The 23422-nt window shown below is 37.1% G+C and overlaps 1 protein-coding gene across 2 annotated transcripts in view; it reads left to right on the top strand.

The window, feature by feature from the left end:
• Window positions 1-23422, top strand: part of CCSER1 (coiled-coil serine rich protein 1) — a 690045-nt gene that overhangs the window by 302453 nt on the left and 364170 nt on the right. For both annotated transcript variants that reach the window (XM_014943378.1, XM_014943384.1), the window contains one exon: window positions 22560-22637. In XM_014943378.1, the coding sequence (XP_014798864.1) occupies window positions 22560-22637 (78 nt within the window). The remainder of the gene's footprint in view (window positions 1-22559; window positions 22638-23422) is intronic.

The raw sequence follows: 23422 nt of genomic DNA on the forward strand, positions 1-23422 counted from the left end.
GCTTAGTTGTGCTGCATTTATTTCTGATACACTAGTGTTGCCTGTTGAGCAGGGAATTTTGATGAAAGATAAGTTTCTAAATAGCTTTGGCATTGTTTATAAGGGAAGTTTTTTTGAGATCTATTTGTTTTAAAAGCTGTGACTGATAGCATCTGTCCTAACTAATATATTTGTGCTTTTGATTTGCATCACAGACACCTAAAATGTGAATACATGTTCCTCTCAGGCCATCCTTGAAATTCACAACAATTTTAATACGTGCTTAAGACTACATCAGCAATTGAAAGCAGTGGAGAGAGAGCCTCTAGGGCATCAGAACTTGCCACAATGAAAGCTCTTTGCTTTCATTTTTTCCCTTTGTGTCAGTACATTTTTCAGACCTACTTGCGTCGTTCAAGAAGTCAATAGAATTTGTAGTTTTTATATGGTGTGGTGTGCTTGTAAGTTTTTATTTGAGCTGTTTGAACAGATCCTGCTCTAATGGTTAAGTGCTGTTAGTGTCTAAACAAAGAAGGACTTTTAAATAATCAGAACTAGGTTGGAATGGGGACAAAGTGTGAGAAAAGGCTCTGCTAAATCCGTGACCCAAAACCGTTGGAACAGGGCACTCACCATCCCCAGAGAGAGGAGAAGAGCGCAAGTTTTACAATTTACAAGAAGCAGGTGCTGGAGGAAAGACTGCCAAGCTCTGGGAGGAACCATGCAGAATATCATGCCAAAGCCTGAGAAAATTAGTGTGATTGCAATATTACACAATATTAATTAGGAAAGAGCTTAAGCTAATGAATCACTCTTTACACTCTTTACACTCTTTACCTCATGTTAACTTCACAAGTATCTAGATTTGCTGAGATGAGAATCAACATGGTCCTCCTTTACTGCTTGTAGGTTATGCCTTTGAGTTTGGGATCTCAAAATTTGTCAATCCTTAAAACTTCCTCACCATATGTGCTGCAGAAAAATGCCATGTATCATTAACTTGCCCTAACTGCTTCTCGACCAAGCTGCTTTGTGAGCTGAGCAGGAGATGAAAGGGTTGTAAGTGCTTTGTAATCCCTTCCCTTTGGTTCTTTTTTCTCCATGACAATTCAGGGGTAGATATCAGTTATTTAGTCTTTCTACCGAGAGCGTGCCAACAATAACTTTATTTACTGAATTTTGAAATTTTTAATATGATACAAAACATCCCAGTATCTCACAGAAAACTCTAATGCTCTACTGAGATAGTAGGATATGAAAGTGTATTGGCATGACAGCTGCGTAGTTAACATGTACGACTGCTGTATTTCTCCTTTTTTTCTAACCCGTCTTAGAGTTTGCTCTAAGTCTCTTTTATTGTTTCCTAATTTAGCCTGTAATCTTTGTGAAATAAGTTGTTGTCAGGGAGAAAGTGTTTATATTACAGTGATGTGTTGGCATTGCTCTTATTGTTTATTTGTCTTGTAAGTTCTTCGTTTATGGTCTATGAGCAAGTGATTAAAGCAGATAAAGGTGAAAAAAGATTGTGTGGGTGAAGCTCAGATTTGAGACAACAGCAAATACGGGATTCGTGCCTGCAGCAACCATGGAGTCTTCAACTCTTGGGCCATCTACTTACTCTTTGCACCTTACTGTCACAGACTGTTGTGAAAATGAATCTAGGACCTAGGCTTAATTATCTCTTTTTTTGTTATACTGCAGTTAGCCCTATCTGAATCAACAGGATAACAAGTTGGGTAAGAGTTACTGGGTTTGAGCCTCTGAAATGCTTGCAGGCAAGAACCAATAAGTGCTTGTTAGCTAAGAAGCAGTCTGAAGGTGTTCAGTCAATTCAGTTTTGGCATAAGCAACTATTATTCAGTTTATTTGAGTTGATCTCTATTGCTTAGGATAGTTAGTGAATCTGGCACACGCTCTTCGTTTCCCTGGCACTAGCCAAGAGTGCTTGAATCTACACCATATAATTGATACTTGAGCTTAAATATTCATTTAGCAGATCTGAAGGGCTGCTCAGATGTACTGTAGGAATCAGTCAAAGCAGAAGGACTTGCGGGTCTTTGGCCTCTGTTTGCTTCTAAACTTACCCTCTTTTCTGTTCTTTGTTCCCTGCAATTTCTATGGGGCAAAAACAATAGGGCACCAAACCCTCCCTCAAAACCTATGATTTGTGTTGGTTTGCTTGAGACTCCTTGCTATGAAGACTTACTGAATTAACTTGGGATTTTTTTCCCCTTGACTTCTTTTGCATGTGAAAAAAACCCTGTAACTTCTGGGTAGTCTGCAAAAAATACAGGAAAAAATTCTATGTGTACTTTCATTTTGATTGCTGACTGCTACTAATGCTTTCTCAGTTTCTTTCATTCCCTATGGCTGCCACTAAGGGGGCAGTTCATCTTGAATGGTTTTTGCTGAAGTAGAATAGTCATTTCAAGGCAGTGAAATATAAACTTCATCTTAAACGAAAACAGTGTATCAATATCCTACACATCTGTTATATAGACCAGTTCACGGAGACAACTGCACTTGAAAATATGTATGCAACACTATGCATGAATGGTATATGTTCTAGCCCATTCTTCACAGAGATGCTAAAGATACCGTGATAAATGTCTCAGGGGAAAGAAGGAATAGAGACAGAGGAATATTTTTAGAAGGAAATAGAAGGTTTATAGGCAAGCTATAAAGAAGTGTTAAATTGTCTTCTGTTATACTTTATGTTGCTACTTGCAAAACTGAGGAAATGTTTTGCTGAAAATCATTCACATATTTGCTGGAGTGTGTCTGATTTTGGAGGAGGGTTTTCCTAGGATGTCAGAAAAGAGTCTGAGAAGAGGTCTTGTTTTATGGACAAGAGAGTCAGATTCACTATTACATTATTTTCCATTCACATAAGTTGTGAATTGAAGGCAGCTTTTGTTTATGCTTTAAAAGGGCTGGCACAAATATAATGTTTCTGCCATACTACATGCAGTTAGGTTTTTGTGGGGATTTTTTTTGTGAGCTGTGCCACACTGCTGTTTGTAGTGAAAGCAGGAGGATGGTTAATGCAGGAGAAGGTGGTCAGAGTTGCCATATGCAGTAATAATTACATAAAATGCTATAGCCATGGCTTTTTTGGTACCAATAACTATTTGTAGCCTCTTCTATAAATGGAAGTCATAGCTTTAGCATGCCCCTAGCAAACCAAGTTGTTACGCCTGCCCATGCAGACAAGCATGTAAGCCACCTTGAGCTGTGGTCTGTCTGCAGCAGCCTCCATCAATCTCCATCGCTTCCCTGATGCAGACTTCCTTTCTGTCCTCCTGTGTCTCGCCCTCTCTTCAATGATGCTTGCTTCCAGTAAGCTTCTCAATTGGGAATGGAAACTGATGGGATCAGGTGAAGCTTTGCTTTCCAGCCAGCGCAGACCTGAGATCCTGAGCCTAAAATATCACCATCTGGCTTCAGATCAGCAGACAAGTCTTGATAGTGACTGCTTTCATCTTGAAAAGAAGTCAATCTGTCAATTGTGTATTAGAAGAGCAAGGGAAGAACACTTATGGAGCTGAATAAACGAACCAGTTAGTGACTGCTGAATAATGTTAGTCTGTAATAACAGAGCTTTTTGGGGTTTTTTTGTGCTTTCAGAACATTTATTTACCTTTCATGAAATCTCTCAAGCCTGGTCTTACTTACTTTGCCCACATTTTGAGACTGAAGAACATTGTCAAATAGTTGATGTGTCTATGTAACTTTCAAACGCTTTTTTTTTTGAAATTGTGGCTTTGGAAGGAAAGAGCAGGGGGTTGTAGGAGAGAACTGCTCTGTTTGCTGCTATTGATCTGAAGGTCACCAGTATTAAGGCACAGGGGAACTTCAGTACCCTGCTGCCTTTTCCAGGGCTGCCCTTCAAACTACAGTCTCTAACTGAAGTCAGCATTGGCTTCTTTCCATACCAACCCACAAGGAACTGCTGTACCATTTTATCTTCAGAGAATTTCCTTCTAAGTTCCCAGATGTGCATCAGAAAACACATTATATACCCATTCAGATAAGGACAGACAACTCTGCTGGCAGATACAGTGGGCACATTTTGCTTCTATCCTCCTTGTACATGTGTGTGATTCTCAGTATCTCCTTCCTGCTCTGTCACAGCAAGTGCCCACATGTTTGTAATTGTCAGCTACACCACCAGTCAGCAAGCACAACTGAAACCTGAACAGTTATTATCTTAATACAGAATGGCTGTCCTGAATATTTTCTGTATAAGTAGGTGTTGCATCTGGGATGTGCTACTACAGTTCTATGTAATAAAGGTCACATTTCAGTGCATATAATCTAGGTGTGGTGTCTTTGGTGCAATTTCATTTTAAGGACATTTTTTCTGCTTCCATGATTTTCTCCTTGTGGTTCAATTCAGGTAAAAAGTTCTTTATTTCCTGGTAGAAACTGTTTTGTGTCATACAGCAAATGGACAGTTTCACTGGCAGCTCACAGCTATTCCCTTGTAGATTTAGTAGCACCCAATAGTATTTTAGTAGTGCAATGGGCTAAGTTGTATGGTTTTTGCTTTGATGGGTTACTGTTTGAGGTAGACTGCCAACGTTTTCCCAAGGAATGCAAAAAAGTGTAGAGAAATTGTGCTTTAAAGTGGTTTGTACCTCAGCAAGATTTCTTGAGACAAAGAAAAGTCACATCTTCAGTTCAAGGCTTTTTTCTGCACTAAATATAAAAGACCTGCAGAGAAGAGGGTGTGCATGAAAGCTTTGAAGAAAAGGTCACAGGAATTCTTTATAATGAAAAACATTAGGCAGGCTGCCTGTAGGTGTCATTACAAGCTGTCTTGTGTGTACCCGCAGGTCTAATCTTGGAAACAATTAAATGCAGACATGTGAGTAACTTTAATTGTGTACCTGCCAAATCAATAAAACAAATTGAAATCTTTCTGAATTTGTAAGATCTTTAGTTTACAGGTTTCTCTTCAGCTGTTAGAACAAAACCATGGAAGTGAAATGTGGGAAGCTTGTGTAATACAAGTTTAGTATTATATTGCAAAACATTGAAGAGCTCTTCTACACAGCACTTGTTGTTTTTTTGGTTTGTGCTCTAGAAAGGGTTATTTTGCTAAGCACATCAATGCCTGGACAAAAGATTATAATGGTTTCTGTTTTCTGTTCTGTTTTCTGTGATACACTTTTTGGTCTTAAAGTGACACTTCATTTTCTTTTTTGATTTGGAGAAAATATTGTCTCCATGTATTATAAACTAGGTGATTTACATATAATATCAATGCATTAACTCAGAGGGAAAAAAACTGGCCTCTGCTGGGAAATTAAATTGATCTGTAATTACCTGGTTAATTGTATTTGTCTATATATTACACTGTAAACTGTATAGTTTACAGTATAAGCACTGTAAACTATGTTGCAAGATATAATTTATCTGTTTTATCATCTATCTTATAGAATGCTCCCACGGGAAAGTGAAAACACTTCTTTTGCTTTATTTGAATGTCAGTGAATAGTGAAGCATATATGCTTGAGTATATGTATTGAGGATAGATAGATAGATAGAGAGACAGAGAGACGCCCATAGGTTTTTTTCTTAGACAAAAAAAATTGTTTATTGAGGTGAAAACCAGTAGTTACGTGCATTAATGTAGTCCGTTTTACTTTGGTTTGATTTGGCTTTGTTTTAATTTGTAAGCACATTAAATGATTTTATGCATATTGGCTAGTATCTTGGGCTGATTTCAATGCTTCATCTTTTCTTTATTTTATTTTATTTTATTTTATTTTATTTTATTTTATTTTATTTTATTGGTGTGGTTTTTTCCTTTATCTGGAGGTATAGCAGGAGACTACAGTTACGTGCAATACAACATACACCTAGAACTGCGCAATCTGATGTTATCTAACCAGGAATAGCAAGACCTTTCTCCTTTCTTGTATGGGTTCCATCTTCTTTGGCCTGAGATTGTAGTTTGTGAAGTACACTGTGAAACTGGAGAAGTCCATGCCTGGAACAAACCAAATAATAGTGAAAGTGATGTGTTGGTTTCTTTCTTTCTTTTTTTTTTTTTTTTTTTTTTTTTTTTTTTAAGAGAAAAAAAAAAAATTTAGAGAGAAGAAAAGAAATTGTGCGTTACATTCTTCTACTTGCCTTTTTCAAAGAATTCCTCTTTTGACACTTCCATCCTTCTCTCTATTCAGCCCATGTCAAGATCCTCCCTTGTTCTTATTCTCCAGTCTCCCCACTTCCTCAGTCAGCCCACTGTATTTCAGTTAGTTTTTGATAGAAAACCTAATGTAAATACTTCCTTCTACTTGTTCTCCTCAACTGCTTCCATGTCTTATTCATCACAAGACAAGCCTTCTTTAATGTATTCTGTCTTAACTGAAGATGACCTTGGGACCACTTAAATGGCTTCTTTCAGATTTACTGAGAGTCTTAGACTGTGCTTAGGCTTCTGCTTCCCCAATCATCCTATTCTTCCTCGAGTCCATTCTTCATCTCCTTCGCTTGAAAACCTTTAGTTTCTGATGACTACTTCCTGGTCTAAACTTATAATCAATAGTCCATTCCTCTTATTTTAGACCTGCCAACCATGTATGTTGAGAGATTCTTCTTCAGGTCTTGTCCATTTTGACAGTGGTTATTCAGCTCTATAGCTTCTGACTCTTTAGTGGTTTCTTCAGTACAGAATGTCCTGTCTCTCTCACCAACACACTGTTGGATGCCATCAATCATTTTTGTGCCCTTTTCTTCTTCATTCACGTCTCACCTCATTGAATTATCTTATCTGACTACATTAATCTGTCAGATAAAAGATGAACTCAGAGCTTTCATAATCTTCTCCAGACATGTATTGTTTTGTTCAAACTAAATCTGAGTGAGTCCAGAGATAAACCTCCTGTATAGTCACATGTAGTGTTGTTTACTGCCCTGATATCAATCCACCCTGACTATAACTTTCAATGTACCTCTGAAATTAATTATGTGCACTATTGTAGTTTCTTCTAGAATCAATTACACCAGTAGAACGCTATTGTATTAGGCTTCCTGATTTTTCATCCTCTCACAAAAGTATTCCAGTAAAATGCCTTAGTTCTCAGCTCTTCTGAGTAATTCTTCATTTCAGGAGCACATCTCATCACAGCAAGCAGTTCAGCTGAACTGATGCCATGATAAAGACTGTCTTGTTAATGTTTACATATAGAAAGATATTAATTCGTCTTTCTTAAAATAAAATACACAAAATTTACAGATTAATGGAAATCAGATACCACTACTGTTGTTGATGGTACACCAGTGAGTATATTGAAATGAACTGCAACCAATGTTTCTCTCATGGAAACTCCCATGTGTGGTGTACAAGTGGATTTGCACATAAAGCAGATCAGGATGCTGACTGAAATCACTACAGTAAATTATCAGATGCAATTGTGTTTTCCTCATTATCTGTGAAATCTTCAGATGTTAATTAACTGGGTGAAAATCATGTCATATGCCACTTTAGTCATACCAGATCTTACTCTGAATATATACATTATTATAGAATTGAATAGGTAGTGAGTTATACAGGATATCGTTGTTCCAAAGAAGTGTTTCAGCCCATGTAATCATGCTTATGAGCTTTGCTACGTAGTAATGACAATATGTACTTTCTAATAGTACATATTGTCTAGATATGGATTATCAGATGGATAATTATTGACAAAAAAAGGAGTGTCTCATCCTACATCATGACTGTAGATCACTGCAGGATCACTGAAGGTGGCAGAAGCTCGTCCACACATCAGTGATAGAAATTCCTGCTAACACCTTTTTTTTCAATGCAGTGATGATTCACTATGTGAAAATGATCTTCTGTATCCCCTGGCAACCAGAAACAAAATGTATCTGTTCTTGTCTGGTGGCCTTCAAGAACACATTGGAAAAGTCATTTGTTTTCACAAGACAATCATGCAACATCAGAAGTCCACTCCCACCCTTTCTTTATAAAGAATAAATAAAAAGTAGACCTCTGGAGTTAGTATCAATATTATTCAACAATTTATTGTAGCTCTTGGTCAAGATGTAGGGGAATTTTTTTTGTATGATATTTCAGAGTCCATCTGTGACTTTTTCATGCATGAAAAAGAATACTGTATTTTGTGCAAATGACTCTTGATATTTAATATACAATTGAAATCTGAGGCTTATGACTTTTGTCCTCAGAATTTCTCAGATTCCTATAGCAACACATTATCTTATTATTTTATTGCTTGACATACTGTAAAATTTTCTTATTTAGTCTGCTTAGGATAAAGAAAACAGACTCCATATTTCACAAAACATATAAAAATAAGGAACATTTCCTTTAAACATAGTATATCAAATCAGTGGTATATCTTTGTGTAGGTGGCTGAAATTCAGTAAATCAAATGCTCTTGTCAAAATAAGCACAAAAGACATAGGTTCTTTTCTTGGGCTTGTTTTTCAGCAATCACACCCTGTTCTCTTTCCTCCCAGCATCTAGCAACTGATGCTATTTTTAGAAATTTTTCTGATAATAATCACTCAGCAGACTTTAAGCTGAATTGTTAAGAGTACAGTACTCTTAGCTGGAGAATTGCATGATGAGATACAGAAGGCTTGGACCTTTTCAAATCTCCAGTTTCCCTATTTTTCTTTATAAATGTAAAGCGTGAGGAAAAAAAATGTGATTTATCCAGAAGAGGTTCTTACTGTCCAATTACAATTTGTGTTTCCAGAGCAATGGGTTTCTTCCAGTTTTAAAATCGAGTTTAGTTATATTTCACATTGGCAATTGTGGGAAGTTAGACCAGAACAGATAATTCACTGTGTATGTTCATGTCCTGACACTGTGGAGTAGCTCCCTGCCTGGACACAGGGCAGAAGATGCTTCAGTTCTGGAGGAACCAGCTAACTTGGGCTCACAGGTTAATTTAGCCTTGCTTTTACAAATACTGTAAGGTGAATGTTAGATTTGTGCACCTTGACTTGGTTGCGGCTGGGATAGAGTTAATTGTCTTAATAGCAGCTCATACAGTGCCATGTTTTTGTTTTAGGATGAGAATAATGGTGATAACACACGAATGTTTTTAGTTGTTGCTAAGCAGTCAAGGATTTTGTCAGCTTCCCATAGAAGCTGGGAGGGAGCGTGGCCAGGACAGCTGACCCAAAGTGGCCAAAGGGATTTTCCATCCCATATGACACCATGCTCAGTATATAAACTGGGGGCAGCTGGCCGGAGGCTGGGATCACTGCTCAGTGATGGGCTGGGCATCAGTCAGCGGGTAGTAAGCAATTGTGTTGTGCATCACTCTTTTTTACTAATAATAACAATTCTTGTTATTGTTATTATTATTATACCTTCCTTTGCTGTCCTATTAAACTGTCTTTATCTCCACCCAAGAGTTTTACCTTTTTTTTTTTTCCCAATTCTCCTCCCCATCCCACCGCGGGGAGGGGAAGAGGGAGCAGGGAGGAGTGAGGGAGCAGGTGCATGGTGGGGTTTAGTTGCCAGCTGGGGTGAAACATAACACACCCAAGGCACATATTTAAATGAGAAGAAGCAGAAGAAAGCACTGTTTCTCTTGAAAAGTAGTTGAATTATCATGAGAATAGAAATTTGTATTAATTTTCTACTATAAGCCATTAATCAGCTTTAATTATAAATGTATTCAAATGAGACTGCAAAAGTGATCATACTGCTCAAAATAGAAAATAAAGTTATAAATGCTATTTTGATGTTCATATTTACATTTTATATTCATTTTTACATTTTTTTCCCCAACTGATTTTTTCTTGTCTTTTTCCATTGGTGTTGATTTCCTAAATTGAACTTTATTATTTGTGACTCAGTACTTAGGCCACAAGTATACATGACTTGTATTCAATGACACACTCCATGCAGGCATTACCTTTCATCTGCCTGAAATAGCTGGCAAAATGCGAACATCCATCACTGTTGGGTATAAGTCACTGCTGTGTAAATCTGTTGAAGGCCCATGCTTGTCTTTTTGAAGATTTGGAATTCTATGACGTATCTCTGTTCAAGGAAAAACTCCCATCTTCTTTCTAGAGTTGTTTCAAAGTGTTCATCACATTTGCCTCCCGGTGGAATGAGTGTGTTTTCAAAATAAATTGAAATTATTTACTTGTCCATATAGCATTTGGAAATATTGTGCAATTTTTTTCTCTTCTGTTGTTTAGGGTAGGTTCAGAATCCATGTGGTATGGATTCCTAACATAAGGTATACATTTGTAGGCAACTGGAATCCAGTGTTGTTGCCTGTGGGGAGAGAGGTATCTTCTGGGGCTCTGGCAATTTTTGAAGGGCAGCTTCCTTCTATTCAATTATGCTTAAAGCTGCAGAAGAGTCCCAGGAAAAGGGTTTAACAATATCAATAATTCAATTAAGGTTTACAATTTATTTCTTACTTTTGCTACATATACTTAATACATGTATCTGTCCTAGATTCTGTTTGCATTTGGTGGGATGACTCCATTCTGGCATAGCTGGATCACAATTCATGAAGAATACCATAGTTGTTTCCTACAAAATCCTGGGTGGTTTTAGTTCTTGTTTTTGTGATGCTAGACATCTTATTTTCTAAAATTACACAGTCTGACTTTCAGGCAATTAGGCTCAGCCTTCATATGCTCCAAATTTACTTGTGATGTTTTAAAAGCAAAGTTCTTTTATTTTGGGAAACTTGTGGTAAATAGATGGAAATTGTTTTCTAGTTTGGGTAATGTTGTAGAAATTCTCTGAAAAATATATACCTGCAGGTAGCTTTCCTAACCACAGTATTCTTACTTAAATTTAAGTTCAGGTACCTGCCTATAATAACCTGTAGAGAGCATTCAGCAAGAATGCTATGAAAATCTTCATTCTCCTTCATGAAAACCATACTTAAATGATGGAGATTTCATATTGGATTTTTGCATGCATCTGTTAAAAAGCTACAGAATGGCTTTTTTTTTTTTTTTGCTGTTTACTAGATAAGATACTAACTTCTTTGCAGAAAACAAACTAATGAAAAATGATGTACGAGCCACTTTTGTTTACTGTTAATGTATTGTCTTTAAGAGCCATCAGTAAAAGTTTCAAATTCTCCTTATTTTGAACTAGTGTATTAATGCAATTTTGTTTAATGTAAGATTGCCTAGAACTCCTGGTACTGAACTCTGTGTCTCTGGCTATGGCAAGGGTTAAAACTGCTTCTGGGGACCTATCCATTGCCCTTCTAATACAGAAACCAATTAGACTTTATACTACTGAAGGACAAGCATAACTGAGTGAAAGAAATGGAGCCATTAGACTAGAAAGGATTGAAACCTGACAGCAGAATTTTCTTCTGATCATACGTGGGCAGCTTGCAGACCCTTTGCAACATCACAGTGTTCTAATGAGTGTTGTATGTTAAGAAAAAAAATTGAGAACTTTTTAAAAGCTGTCAACATGGGCTATGATTGAAGGAGAACTTCTGGTAAATAAAAATAACAAGTATGTGGCCTTTAATTGAAAGGTATAATAAAATAGATAGGCATGGACAATATTGATTTTAACATTCTTTCAATATTTATTTTGTCTCTTGAAAATACGACATTGCATGAGTTTGTTTTTGCATCTGCAGTATATGGGATAAAAGTTTCTTATATTTGATCTGTTCATTTCCTGTATTCCAGTTCAAACTCTTTGGCAAAAAACATTTGTCTTTATTCTCAGAGCGGTGGCCTTACCGAGACTGTCCTTTGTATGCAGTATCTGATGCAGGCGAATAGAAAATTCATGCCTCAACTTTAAGAGGCGTGAAAAAGCAGGCTGATGAAATTTTTGTATTGAACTTAGCACCCCTGAAAGGCCAGGCACAGCAATAGGATAAGAGCCAGAGTACAAAAGGAACAGTGTGAGCCAGGCTTTTCAGTTCAGCTCTGCTGAGGGACATCACTTAAACCCAGAGTGTTTCCGCTGCCTGCAGATCCTCTGATCTCTTCGGGTGTTGTTTTATATCCTTTCAGATATCAATTTCTCTCGGACTTCTTGGGGTTTTAGGAAGAAGTTGGGGAGCTAGCTTTCGCTTGTAACTCAGATGACAGCTCGTGGCTAGGATGAGGCAGGCACATGCGGTTCACTCTGCACGAGCTGCCTCTGGAAGCAACTGATGCAGCGACAACCACACGGCCTCCCTGCAGCAGCCAAGTGGTGTTAGCACCTGCCATCACCTCTGTGGGGCTGAGGAGGGAAAGATGCAATGACAATACCAGGAAAAACTGTTTTTACCATAACTGAGCCTACAGAGATTCTCGTAAGCAGCGGCAGCTGCTGAGAGCTAAAATCGTAGTAGCGAGTGCAAGGGAAAGGGAAAACAAGCAGCTAAAAGAAACTCAATGGAGCCATGTAGAGAGATTGCCATCAGATGTGCCGGGGTGCCAGCTGCCACGGCATGACATGAATATGGATAAACTCCTAGCCTGTAGCATGAGTTTAGGAGTTTGCTGACATGTCTCCTCATTTGCTTTTACTCTTGCTGATTTCTTTTTGTAATAGTTCTACCAAAGCTGTTTCAAGGAATACTGATTTATCACATTGTGACTGAGCCAGTACCCTAACCTTGATTTGTAGAATTACCAAACTAGAAAATAAATAAATATATAAATACAAAGTGGAGATGCGTGTAACAATACTTCCAAAGAAAGCAAACAAAAAAAAAATTTTTTAAGTATTTTTCATTTGAAAAGGTTTTTATATTTTATTGTACTTAAATGAATGTGAAAGGTGTGTTCAATTTTTCTCCCTGGTTTCCCTATTAATGTTGAAGGTTGGGAAGAAATTATACTCATTTGTATTCCTGGACATAATATAAATGAAAAATGCATATTTTATTGCTAATGGATTTATAAAATGCTATTCAGATATCTCAGCAAGTTTAATATATAATTCCATTGCAAAACAAAAAAATGAAAGCAAAATACTCAACTGAGGGCTCTAAAAATAATAATAATGCAATGCCTAAGTACTAGTACAGGCAACCTTTAACTCTTCCATTCCTTTGCAAGTCACATCGGTTTCTTAAGCAACACAGTTTGGCCTCCCTGGACTGTACAGAGCGAAGGGCTGAGAAGCTGTGTCTAAGTGGAGGTTCACTGGAGTGAAACCTGATCTATTTTTCAGACACGTGGTATTCGACCAGCTTCACTGTGTATCTTTTCAGTAGCAAACCAATTGTATGGCTGCTACATCACAGCAACTACATAAAGAGATTCCTTCATCAATTTTTTGGTATATTTCTATGTTTTTATATACACCACATGTATTTTACATATATTATATATATATCAGACTATATATATGGGCTGAAGGGGATGGGTGTTGACCAAAGGAGGGGAGAAAGATAGAGAAGGTAGGAAGACTTTCAGGTTCAGATAGATGGCACAACAGGACTAGTGTTGGTGATGGAATGGATGCAGCAGTGGGAAGCGTGGTCAATAGAAGATGCTGTGCAAGTACCTTAAGAGGTAAGAAAGAGTAGGCAATCTTGACAGATCTTGATTTGAGCTGGTGGGAAGAGAAGTAAGTATTAGACTACAGAAGGAAAGAAAAATAAGTAGATCTAGAAAGACAGTGGGGAATTTCCTGCAGTTGGGGTAGTTTCTGTTGAACCCTTTGCAAGGTTGGGAGTTGAAGTTTCTGTTGTGCCTTACCCTTCTTAATCTTTCCCTTAAGAATGAGAGCTGCTGTCTGAAGGTAGAAACACAGCATACCACATATTCACAAAATGAAGGAAGATTTGTTCTGCCTTTACTGACTCCACTTTGGAAACTGCTTGCTAAACCAAAAAGCAAGCTTATCACCCTTCAAAACTGTGTCTATATAATTTCTACATATCAGGAGCTGAAACGTTGCCTTATATTACACAAAAGGATTCAACTTGCTAAAAACATTAAAGGACATTACTATTTAAAACACTGGAAGCAAATCACATGGCAAAACATACTTACTAAATGTTTATCTTCTATTTCTAACAACATCATACAGCAGTGCTGCAGCCAGGGAAAGCATATTTCAAGTTGTTAAATGTCACTTCCTTCTTTTCTTGCAGTGGGAAAAAAAAAGTGTCTTCCTTGATTTAGCAGCAGACACATACAGATGTTTGAAATGTTTCCTTTAAGCTGTATTGCGGAATTCAAGACAGTTTTGAGAATGAAGGCTCTGCATCTAAATAAGTTAAAATACCCTGTCAGAAGTGCTTCCGTAGTGAGATTGTAAAAACCCTTCTGAGAACTGATGAAGAAGTGAGAATAATTGCAGTCACAACATTTAGAAAGTGTAAAGTGGCTTGCTAAAACCTCGGTGAAATGCATAGCAATTGAAGGCATCTGAGTCTTTTTGAGAAACACAGAAAAATAAAACTTAGCCTCACGTTAAAACACCAGTGTGAAAATCTGGCAATGTTGTTCTCGATGCTTACAAAGTAAAATAAAGGTAGAAAACAACAGAACAATTAAGCAGGAAATTATTAATGAAAATCAGGCTGGCTTCCCTATGTTCAGATTTAAAAAGTAGTTTTTATTAATGGTGTGAAACATTGTCCTCGTTCAGATGAAAACAATATGGCAGGGAAACTGTAGTCAGAAAACTGACCATGGTGTTGCGGGAGGTATCACCTACATCCATATGTACATATGGGCAAAGGGAAGTACTGAACAGTAAAGCACGTGTAGTTTGTTGGACATGAATTTAGTGTATGAGAAAATGTTTAAAGAAAAATATTTGTTAATGGCAAGTGCAAAGAGATTTTTATCTGGAAAGAATCGTGTTTTTCTCTTGTAGACTAAAAAAGACATTACATTGGCTGCAAGGAGATTGTGAATATCTTTCAGAGCTTCATGAAGAACAGTTAATTGTATGAGTATGTGAGCATAGGAACTGTTTTGCTGAAATTGGCACCTAAATCCATGTCTGGCTCCAACAGTGGCCATCTGCAGGTACTTCAGAGGAACTTAGAGAACAACCTGTTACCAGGAGCAATTTTTTCCTAACCCATCAAGACAGTTATTTCCACATATTCAGAAGCATATAAATATATATCCTAGGTATGTTTTTATCCTCTTTAATGTAATTCTAATTGTATTTACTGTTTGTATTAATAACTAATCCTTTTTGGCTCCCACTTATATATCAGTTCCAGTATGTTATGGTACGTAATGATGCAGAATGTGCATAAATGTGTAAGGGAGATAAAAGAGGCAATCAGATTTGATCCTTCTTCATTTAATTATTTGATTACTTCTTTTCTAAGTGTTTTATTTGGAATGGCAGAGAAATGATGGATCTGTATACAGGGAAGATGTAGGAGTTTGAGAGACCCCAGAGATACTTTGCTGATAGACTCTTCTTTGACTGGATGCAGACATTTTCTTCCGGATTCAGGCTCTGGGTGTTTGGAGTATCAGTGTAGTTACTCTAAGTGCTGCAATGCAGGCTTTGGAGAAAGGAAATGTCTTTGTGACTGGGTTAAAAAACCCATCACTAAACCTACTGTATGAGACAACTGTCATGTTTGCTACAAAACTGAATGCAATTTGAGCAAGAAAAAAGATGTCTATTTGAACCTGAAAGATCTCCTGCAAGGAAAGAAAAGCAATTGAAATAGGCAGCCTGCAGATTAAAATCCCAAGAGAGTACTTGGTTCTCTCAATTGACTGCTGAAAGAGCAGAAAAAGCTGATGTTATGTGATATTATTAGGGAAGAATATACAATAACAAAATGTCAAGGCTGGATAATATAGTCAATGAAGTATGAAAGAAACAATAGAAACTGAAGAGAGAGTAGAGTTTTGCTCAAGGAAATCAGTTCTCCACTGTGTTGTCAACAAAGCGTTTGCATCTATGAAAGCAACCCCCCGGTTTTCATTAGGATAAAATATGACTGGAATCACATTTAATATAATGTGTCATAGTAGCAGTCCCAACTCACGCAGTGACAGTCACTGCGTACCGCAGATGATCCTGCGGTACTCTTCACAGAGAGATGTTAACCCCAAAGTCATTGTCCAAATTACTTTTGAAATTACATTCTGCTTGCAGATAGAAGTGAAGGGGTTTTTTAGAGATTAACTCAGGTTGAATTTGCTGTTTGGAAGGTAAAAGTGGTTTTCTCCTACATATTAATGGACCCTTTGTCTAACCTCTGTGTGCCAGGAAGTTATCTGACCAAGGCAACTTGTGTCTTTGTTTATTATGAGTCTCATGAAGGGAAGCAGGGGATAAAGACAAGCTGGAAGGATAAGCAATGAAAAATCAAGGTGAAAACACAGAGCAGAAGGAATGGATATTTGCTATTAAATAAATCTATTAGTTATGTAGTGATATAGATGTCATTTTCTGTTATGAGATATATGACATTTATGTGCTTGTAAAAACAGACTCTTTTTTTCCCTCTGCATGTCAATTGTAAACCAGCAGCCTCCAATTTTTGGGTGTATTTAGAGGCTTAGTTCAGTTTTCTACTTTGTTTACAAATTTTAAAATGTTCATTAAGGTGTTCTCCTTGTGCCAGCTACCAGATGTTTTATTTTTTAGGTATTTTCATATTGCCATTTTTAGAAACTGAAAAGCAGATAATAATAGTAATTTGTGCCTGGTACTTTGGCATTCTTATGCTTCTGCATGTAATATAAGGACAGAAGAGATAGCTTGCTTAGTAAATTCAAGTATTTGAGTAAATTAAATATATATTAAATATAAATTAAACAATGTGAAAATATAATCCGAGTCTAAACTATTTCAAACACTGTAGCCCTGCAACAAACCATGGACTGGTTATATACTTTTTATGTTGCTTGCTGGTTATGGGCTTTAACAATGTGAAAATATAATCCGAGTCTAAACTATTTCAAACACTGTAGCCCTGCAACAAACCATGGACTGGTTATATACTTTTTATGTTGCTTGCTGGTTATGGGCTTTATAATTAATTTACCCTAATTAAAAGGCTAAATGAGCATCTTTCAGCTATTTTTCAAAGTAGAAACAAATAGCAGTCAACAAAATATCCTTCATCCTGATCCCTCCTCACTGAGAAAAAATATGGTGCAGAATTTCAAGACCTGCCTGGATGCAGTCCTGAGTAACATACTCTAACATGTTACTCAGCAGGGAAGTTGGACTAGATGATCTCCCTAACATGTTACTCAGCAGGGGAGTTGGACTAGATGATCTCTATGGTCCCTTCCAACTCTAAAAATTCAGTGAAATTCAGTGAAAATATTACATTTAATGTGTTTGCTCAGAGTTCCTGAGAGCTCAGAGTCATCTAAAATAAACAGCACTAGACATACAAATGCTGTTAAGTGACAGATCAGTGTCTTATCTTAAATCAGGTGAAATTTTCCACTGGCATTTCACAGCTCAGGTGATGAGCTTTGCTTAGATTTTAAGAGGAATTGAGGCTAATCTGTCCGCCCGCATAATGACTGTTAGTTGAGAATCAGTAGATAATTGAACCACTAAAAACTTACTTGGCTACCCACACCTCATGTACTGGCACAAAAAGAGGTGGCAAGAAATAGTAGCAGCTCTAATTTATGGTTCACCTCTACAATGGGAGCTACAATAAGTCAAGTCAGATGCAAGACTCACAGAGCCTTGTAAGCTAGGCAGCAAACCAGGCAAATACCTGAAAATAGTAACTAAATGTCTCAGCTGATAATTGCACATATAAGTAATTAGTAAGAATAATTAACTATACCTTCTAATAAAAGACACATGAAATAGGTTTATAAATAACCACCTGGATTGTATTCAAAGGTGTTAGAAAAAAGGCCTAAATACATTATAAGGAGGCACCTTACATTCTTACTGAGTGAGATTGTTGGGGAAAATTAATCAAACATGAGGAGAAGTGGTAGGTGAAATCTCGTTTCAAGCATCTGCTATTTTTTCTTATTGAAACTAATTTTTGTTGTTCTGACCTCAATTCGTTGTAGTAATTTTATTTACAGGATGTAGATGTATCAGCAAAAGCTTCATGATGTTAAATAATATAGAAACTATAGAAATCACAGCACTCCAGAAGTGTGTAGGGGAGCATTTCACACTCTGGATGAACAACTGGAGTGCTTGGACTGCTAGTTCCTGATTTGTATCTTTGCTTTAACAACCCTTCATGGCTTTGAGCAAATCACTTCCCCTTCTTTTTCATTTTCATTGATAAAACAGGATAATAACATTTAAGCACAGTATTTCATAAAGATGTTGTGCAGACTCATTAATAAATCCATTTGCAGGTCTTTGATTACCTTCAGTATATCAAAATGTCACTACTGAGCTTGCTGACTGCACTTAATTTCCTAGTTCTACTCGGCTTCTAAATTATAAAATGATACTTAGTGGCATAACTTACGAAACAACTAAAACTATCACCCTGGAAGTCAGTTGAGCACTCATTCACTACTCTTTGGAAAAAGCTATAAAGTACACAGATTGTCTTTGCTTTTCTTCAGTTATTATAAAGATTTATTTGATCTCTAGCTCTAATATCCACTGAAGGTTTTCTCTGTCAGTATTAACTTCTTAGATCAATAAATGGCGATAGTGATCTCCAGAGAAGTCAATGTCTGCCAACTATCATTGCAGTGTTTACCCTTGTTGAAAAGCAGTTGTAGCAAATTAAATTGGCTTCTGTCAGGGGGTGATATACGGTGGATGGTCCATATTTTATGGTACAATTAAGGAAGGTTGTTGGTACATAGGCACCTTCCTAGAGAAGATCAGATTGAAAACAAGGATTTGTAGCAAGAAAAATCCCAATTTATGAGGTGAGCTGTATCTGTTTTCATTTAAAGAACAGCTGCCGAAGAATGGAAGATGATTTGTTTTCAATGTAGCATTGTTTTAACGGTGTTTATTTATATATAACTGATCTCTGTTGCTGGAAAAGCACTGACTGCGTTCTCTAATCTGCCCTTAGACAATTTACATCAGTTTGTGAAACATTCTGTTTTGAGGCACGTATAAACAAATGGTAGAAAACAAAACAAAACCAAGGCTGTGACTACTTTAAAACAGCTCCAGAAAGAGCTACTTTCTCTTTCACCTAGCTAAAATGGTGGAAATCTGTTCTTAAGCAGGATCCTGATCCTGGATCTCCAAACAGGATACAGAAGTGGGAAAAGTTTTTTCTCTTAGACTGATTTTCTTCCTTTGCCCTGTAATTAAGAAATTTCCTGGTGGTTCATCACATTTTTAACATTGCTCTCTGAAGATAAAGTATTAGCACGGCCTAACTGCCTCCAAGGTACCCATTCAGTTGCACAATGAGGATGACATATATTTAGGCTGATCAGCTCTAGAAATCAGAAGAAAATTGGATCATTGATCATTGTAATCGTGGAGCAATTATCGGCAAAATTCTGCTAATGTCCATTAGCTGGATTTTTACTGCCTGCTGCAATTTAAAAATGGTAAAAGCACTGAAATAAAAGCTCACAGGGTTGTTTTAAACTTGGGCAAGATTTTATTAAACTGTTTTTCTGAAAAATACTTGAATTGTTGGTATTGAGACACTTTAGAAATGGAGTTTAAGTGATTAAAGCTTTGCAAATTCTCCGCTCTCCAGAACACTCGGGGATACCCAGCGACACAGGGAAAAGGCTCGGCCTGCAAAACCCGGCCTTGGTATCACTGTGCATGATACAAATAAATTTTAAAATGCTACAGGTATACAGAAAAGTACTGCAAAATTAGGAGATGTCCTGATTTACCTAATTTTACCTAATATATATAATTATAATACAAATGGCGTGTAACATCAACTACAAGATACAATTATAGCCTAATGGTGCTATCGCTTTTCTGGTTAATTTATAACTAAAATCTAGTAACTTTAAGCCAGACTTAAAGTGAGTGGCTGCTTTCATGAGAACAGAGTAAGTTTAGGCAACGTGAAATAAAAAGTTGTCATTGAGTGGATTACTCACAGTGGTAGTTTTTTTGGTATGTATGGGGAGCTTTAGACTGTAACGTGTGATTATGACAAATACCCCGTGGATGGTAAATTTAGGTGGGAAGTGTGATGTTTGAAATTGTTAATGTGTCCCTCCAGGAGGGCAAGCTGACAACATCTCTTAAAGCAGTGATTTAGTTGGGAAGGGGTCTTCTTAATAGCTCGAGAAACAACCCTTTTGGTACTGTCACTCAGTTCTCTGCTATAATAAACTGTGTTAGTGCTGCTGGATTTAATTAATTTACACTGGCAGAGAAGCTGCTCTGCATTCCTTAGAGAGGGAAATTACTGAAGTTGTTGGGGGGGGCACTGAGGGGCTGCACACGTGGACAGCTGTAGCCAGACACAGGCTCTTCTGCCAGTGCTCCAATCTGGCCAAACTATTTGCAGTCCAGAAGCTTTATAGTCACGGTGCCCCAACTAATATACCCCCCCTCTCAGCAGCCTTTCTAGTTCAGGCACAGTGCCACATCAGTGTGGCATCCAGACCTGGGCTGGCTCCTGTCCAGTCATCGTGGAAGAACAGATGTTTTTCTGAGGCCATCCCGTGGATATGCCCTGAGAAGTTTTGTCAAAGCAACTTCGTCATCCTCCGGGCTGTTTGATCTTTCTTAAAAGTAGAACTTGCTTGTGTAGCGTACAGGTACCAGTCTGCTTTGCAAATTTTCATATCGAGGCTGTTTCAATCCTTAAAACTTTGGGCTGCCTTCCCGTGCACTTCTAATTGCAAATTAGGGCGCTTGATTTGGTTTGGAAAGCAGCTACTTGATTTTTTTCCCCTCTTAGTTTTTTCTGTTCTGTGTAAATTAAAAGATAAATTGTCCTCGGCTGAACTGTTGCCTTTTGAGGCAGAACATTCTCACAGAGGAGGTGTCTGGTTTTTGCACTTTGAGTTTAACCTAAAAGAGCTGTGTTTCACTTCCCATTAGTAAATATTGTCAGCCAGTTTTCTTGATGATCAAGTGCAGGAGTCTGTGTTAAAATTTATTATGTTTCTGAATACCAGAGCGATGAATTCAACAAAGATATTGGCTTTCTGACACATTATAATCTCCCTTATTCCTCAACACCTTCTCTGTGTTCCATGGGTTATAAACTACATGTCTCTGTCTTTGTCTTAGGAAATAATTACCATGGCCCCCTCCTTTCTCCTTTACTTGCATCCCTTCTGTTTAGCAAGTCTCTGTTGTCTTTCCTTTCAGGTATGGTGTAACTGATATGTATCTAATTAAACTCAGTGATTTTCTCAGAGTTAACTTGGAAGTTTGTGCCTTCTATTTCAGATCTGACATAGGGATTTCATACTCCATATTTTGTCTGTATTCATCCTGCACGAGTTGGTTGAATAAAATATGGTATCTCTGGATGAAATTCTTCTGATGAATGAACTGCTAGAACTGCATGGGTGGAGCGGTATTCTTCGCTTGCAGAATTTGGGCTTGTCTAAGGGGTCATAATAGACTCATAGCAATATGAAAGCAGATATCTGATTAGTTAATTGCATAAGTAGAATTTGTTAAATCATTCTGCATTGCAATGCCACAGTCTGAAAATGAAATGCACTTCTGGCCCATGCAAACGTGGTTTTTTATTCTCAGTTACGTCTTTCCTGTTTTATTGTTGTTGGTGGTGGATTTTTTTTTTTATTTTAGCACTTAAGGATTTCTTTCCCAAGTATCATATATTCTAGTTTTCTCCAGAACAGTCTTGATATTGTTTGTGTATTTTTTTAAATCCAGATTTTGTTCTTCTACTATTATTACCATTCCGAATTATTAAGAGTTTCCACACTTCTTTTCATATCTGTCACATCTGTAAAAATAATGACCATTCTGCCCAAACAGGTTACTGAAATATTACCTAAAAAGGAGTGGGTGTTTAGATCAGTCTTTCAGGCATTTTAACTGGATAGGTCCATTGAAATATGCTGACTTATTTTCATTGTTAACTTTGCTGTTCACTGTTTCTTTTCATATGTTAGTGCTCATTTGTTAGATATATTGACTCATGTGAAAGTGATCTTTTTTTAACCCTTGATCCAAATTGTTTCCTGCAATATATTACTTTCCTGCTAATTTTGCCTTCTAACTTTATTATTGGGCCATCCAAAAAAATAATTTTTAAAAAAATTTAAAAATTTGCATATCATAACTTGTCTGCATGAACAAATTTTTGTGTTCTCTGATATCCTCTTGTAGTACTCTTTTGCGTATTTGTGCATACATTTCAGTCTTTGGATGGGGAGTGCATTTAAAACAAAGGAAAATGCAATGTACTTACCCATTAGTAAAATGCTTATTTTTACTAATTAAAGGTAAATACAGGTAAAGATTGCAAATGCTTTCTCAATTTAATTTTGTTGGGTTGGATTTTCAGTGGGTTCGTACTTACCCATTAGTAAAATGCTTACTTTTACTAATTAAAGGTAAATACAGTACAGATTGCAAATGCTTTCTCAATCTAATTTTGTTGGGTTGGATTTTCAGTGGGTTTGTGCTCTTTTTTTTTTTTTTCCAAAATGTAAAAAACTGTCCATAGAACTTGATTGGAAATGCAAACTCCTGTGTGCTTTTCTTTCAGAGCACGGACATGAGTCCAGCGAGTAGCACCGCCTCACTTCCTGTCAGCCCTCTTCCTGAGGAGCCGTTATTTTTCAAGGTACAGTTAATTAATTTCATAGTAAATATTTAGGAATTTTGGATTCTTGTGTTATCTGATGCACTATGCAGTGCTATTATTGCTGCTTCCTTTTCTTTAAATTACTGTCATAACAGCAAATATTCTTATATATGTACCACGCAGTTTTCAAGAAATACCTATTATGAAATGCTACTGGTTTTGAGAGGAGTATTTTTCCAGCATATTAGAGCTATAAACCATTATTTATAAGACTCTGTTTTTATCCATCTCATCTGTCAGTGATAAATTTTGATACGTGCATTCCTGCATAGGTGTGCATGTCATTTTTCATCAATATATTTCTCTTTATATTGCACTTCAAGTACATGTTTTAATGAAACAATCATTAGTAACCACAAAAATAAAGGAGACCTTAAAGATATACCAAAAAAAAGATTCTGCATAAATGCAGTGTAAGCCACAGGCCTGTCATTTTAGTTAATTTTAATAATAAATGATGGGACGATGTTGGCAACTTCATAAGGTTTAAGCTGCAAGGAACAAGTGACCCTATGTCCCTTTTTCACCTGGCTTTATGGTATCCACTCCTGGGACACAGAAAGCCCTTAGAGAGAGCCCAGGTCTTGGGAGAGGTCTGCTGAGGCCACCCAGGTGTTCAGAGTGATGCTGTGGCTGCAGGCAAAGCTAAGGCCTTGCCAGTTGTTTGCTCAGGCAAGAAAGAGGGAACTTGGATTTCCAGTGTCATTGTCTCAAACGTGTGTCATAATATGAATAATGTTACACTCACAGGAATATCCCTTTTA

The sequence above is a fragment of the Calidris pugnax genome, unplaced genomic scaffold (assembly GCF_001431845.1).
Source record: "Calidris pugnax isolate Ruff unplaced genomic scaffold, ASM143184v1 scaffold15, whole genome shotgun sequence".
In the NCBI taxonomy this organism is placed as follows: Eukaryota; Metazoa; Chordata; class Aves; order Charadriiformes; family Scolopacidae; genus Calidris; species Calidris pugnax.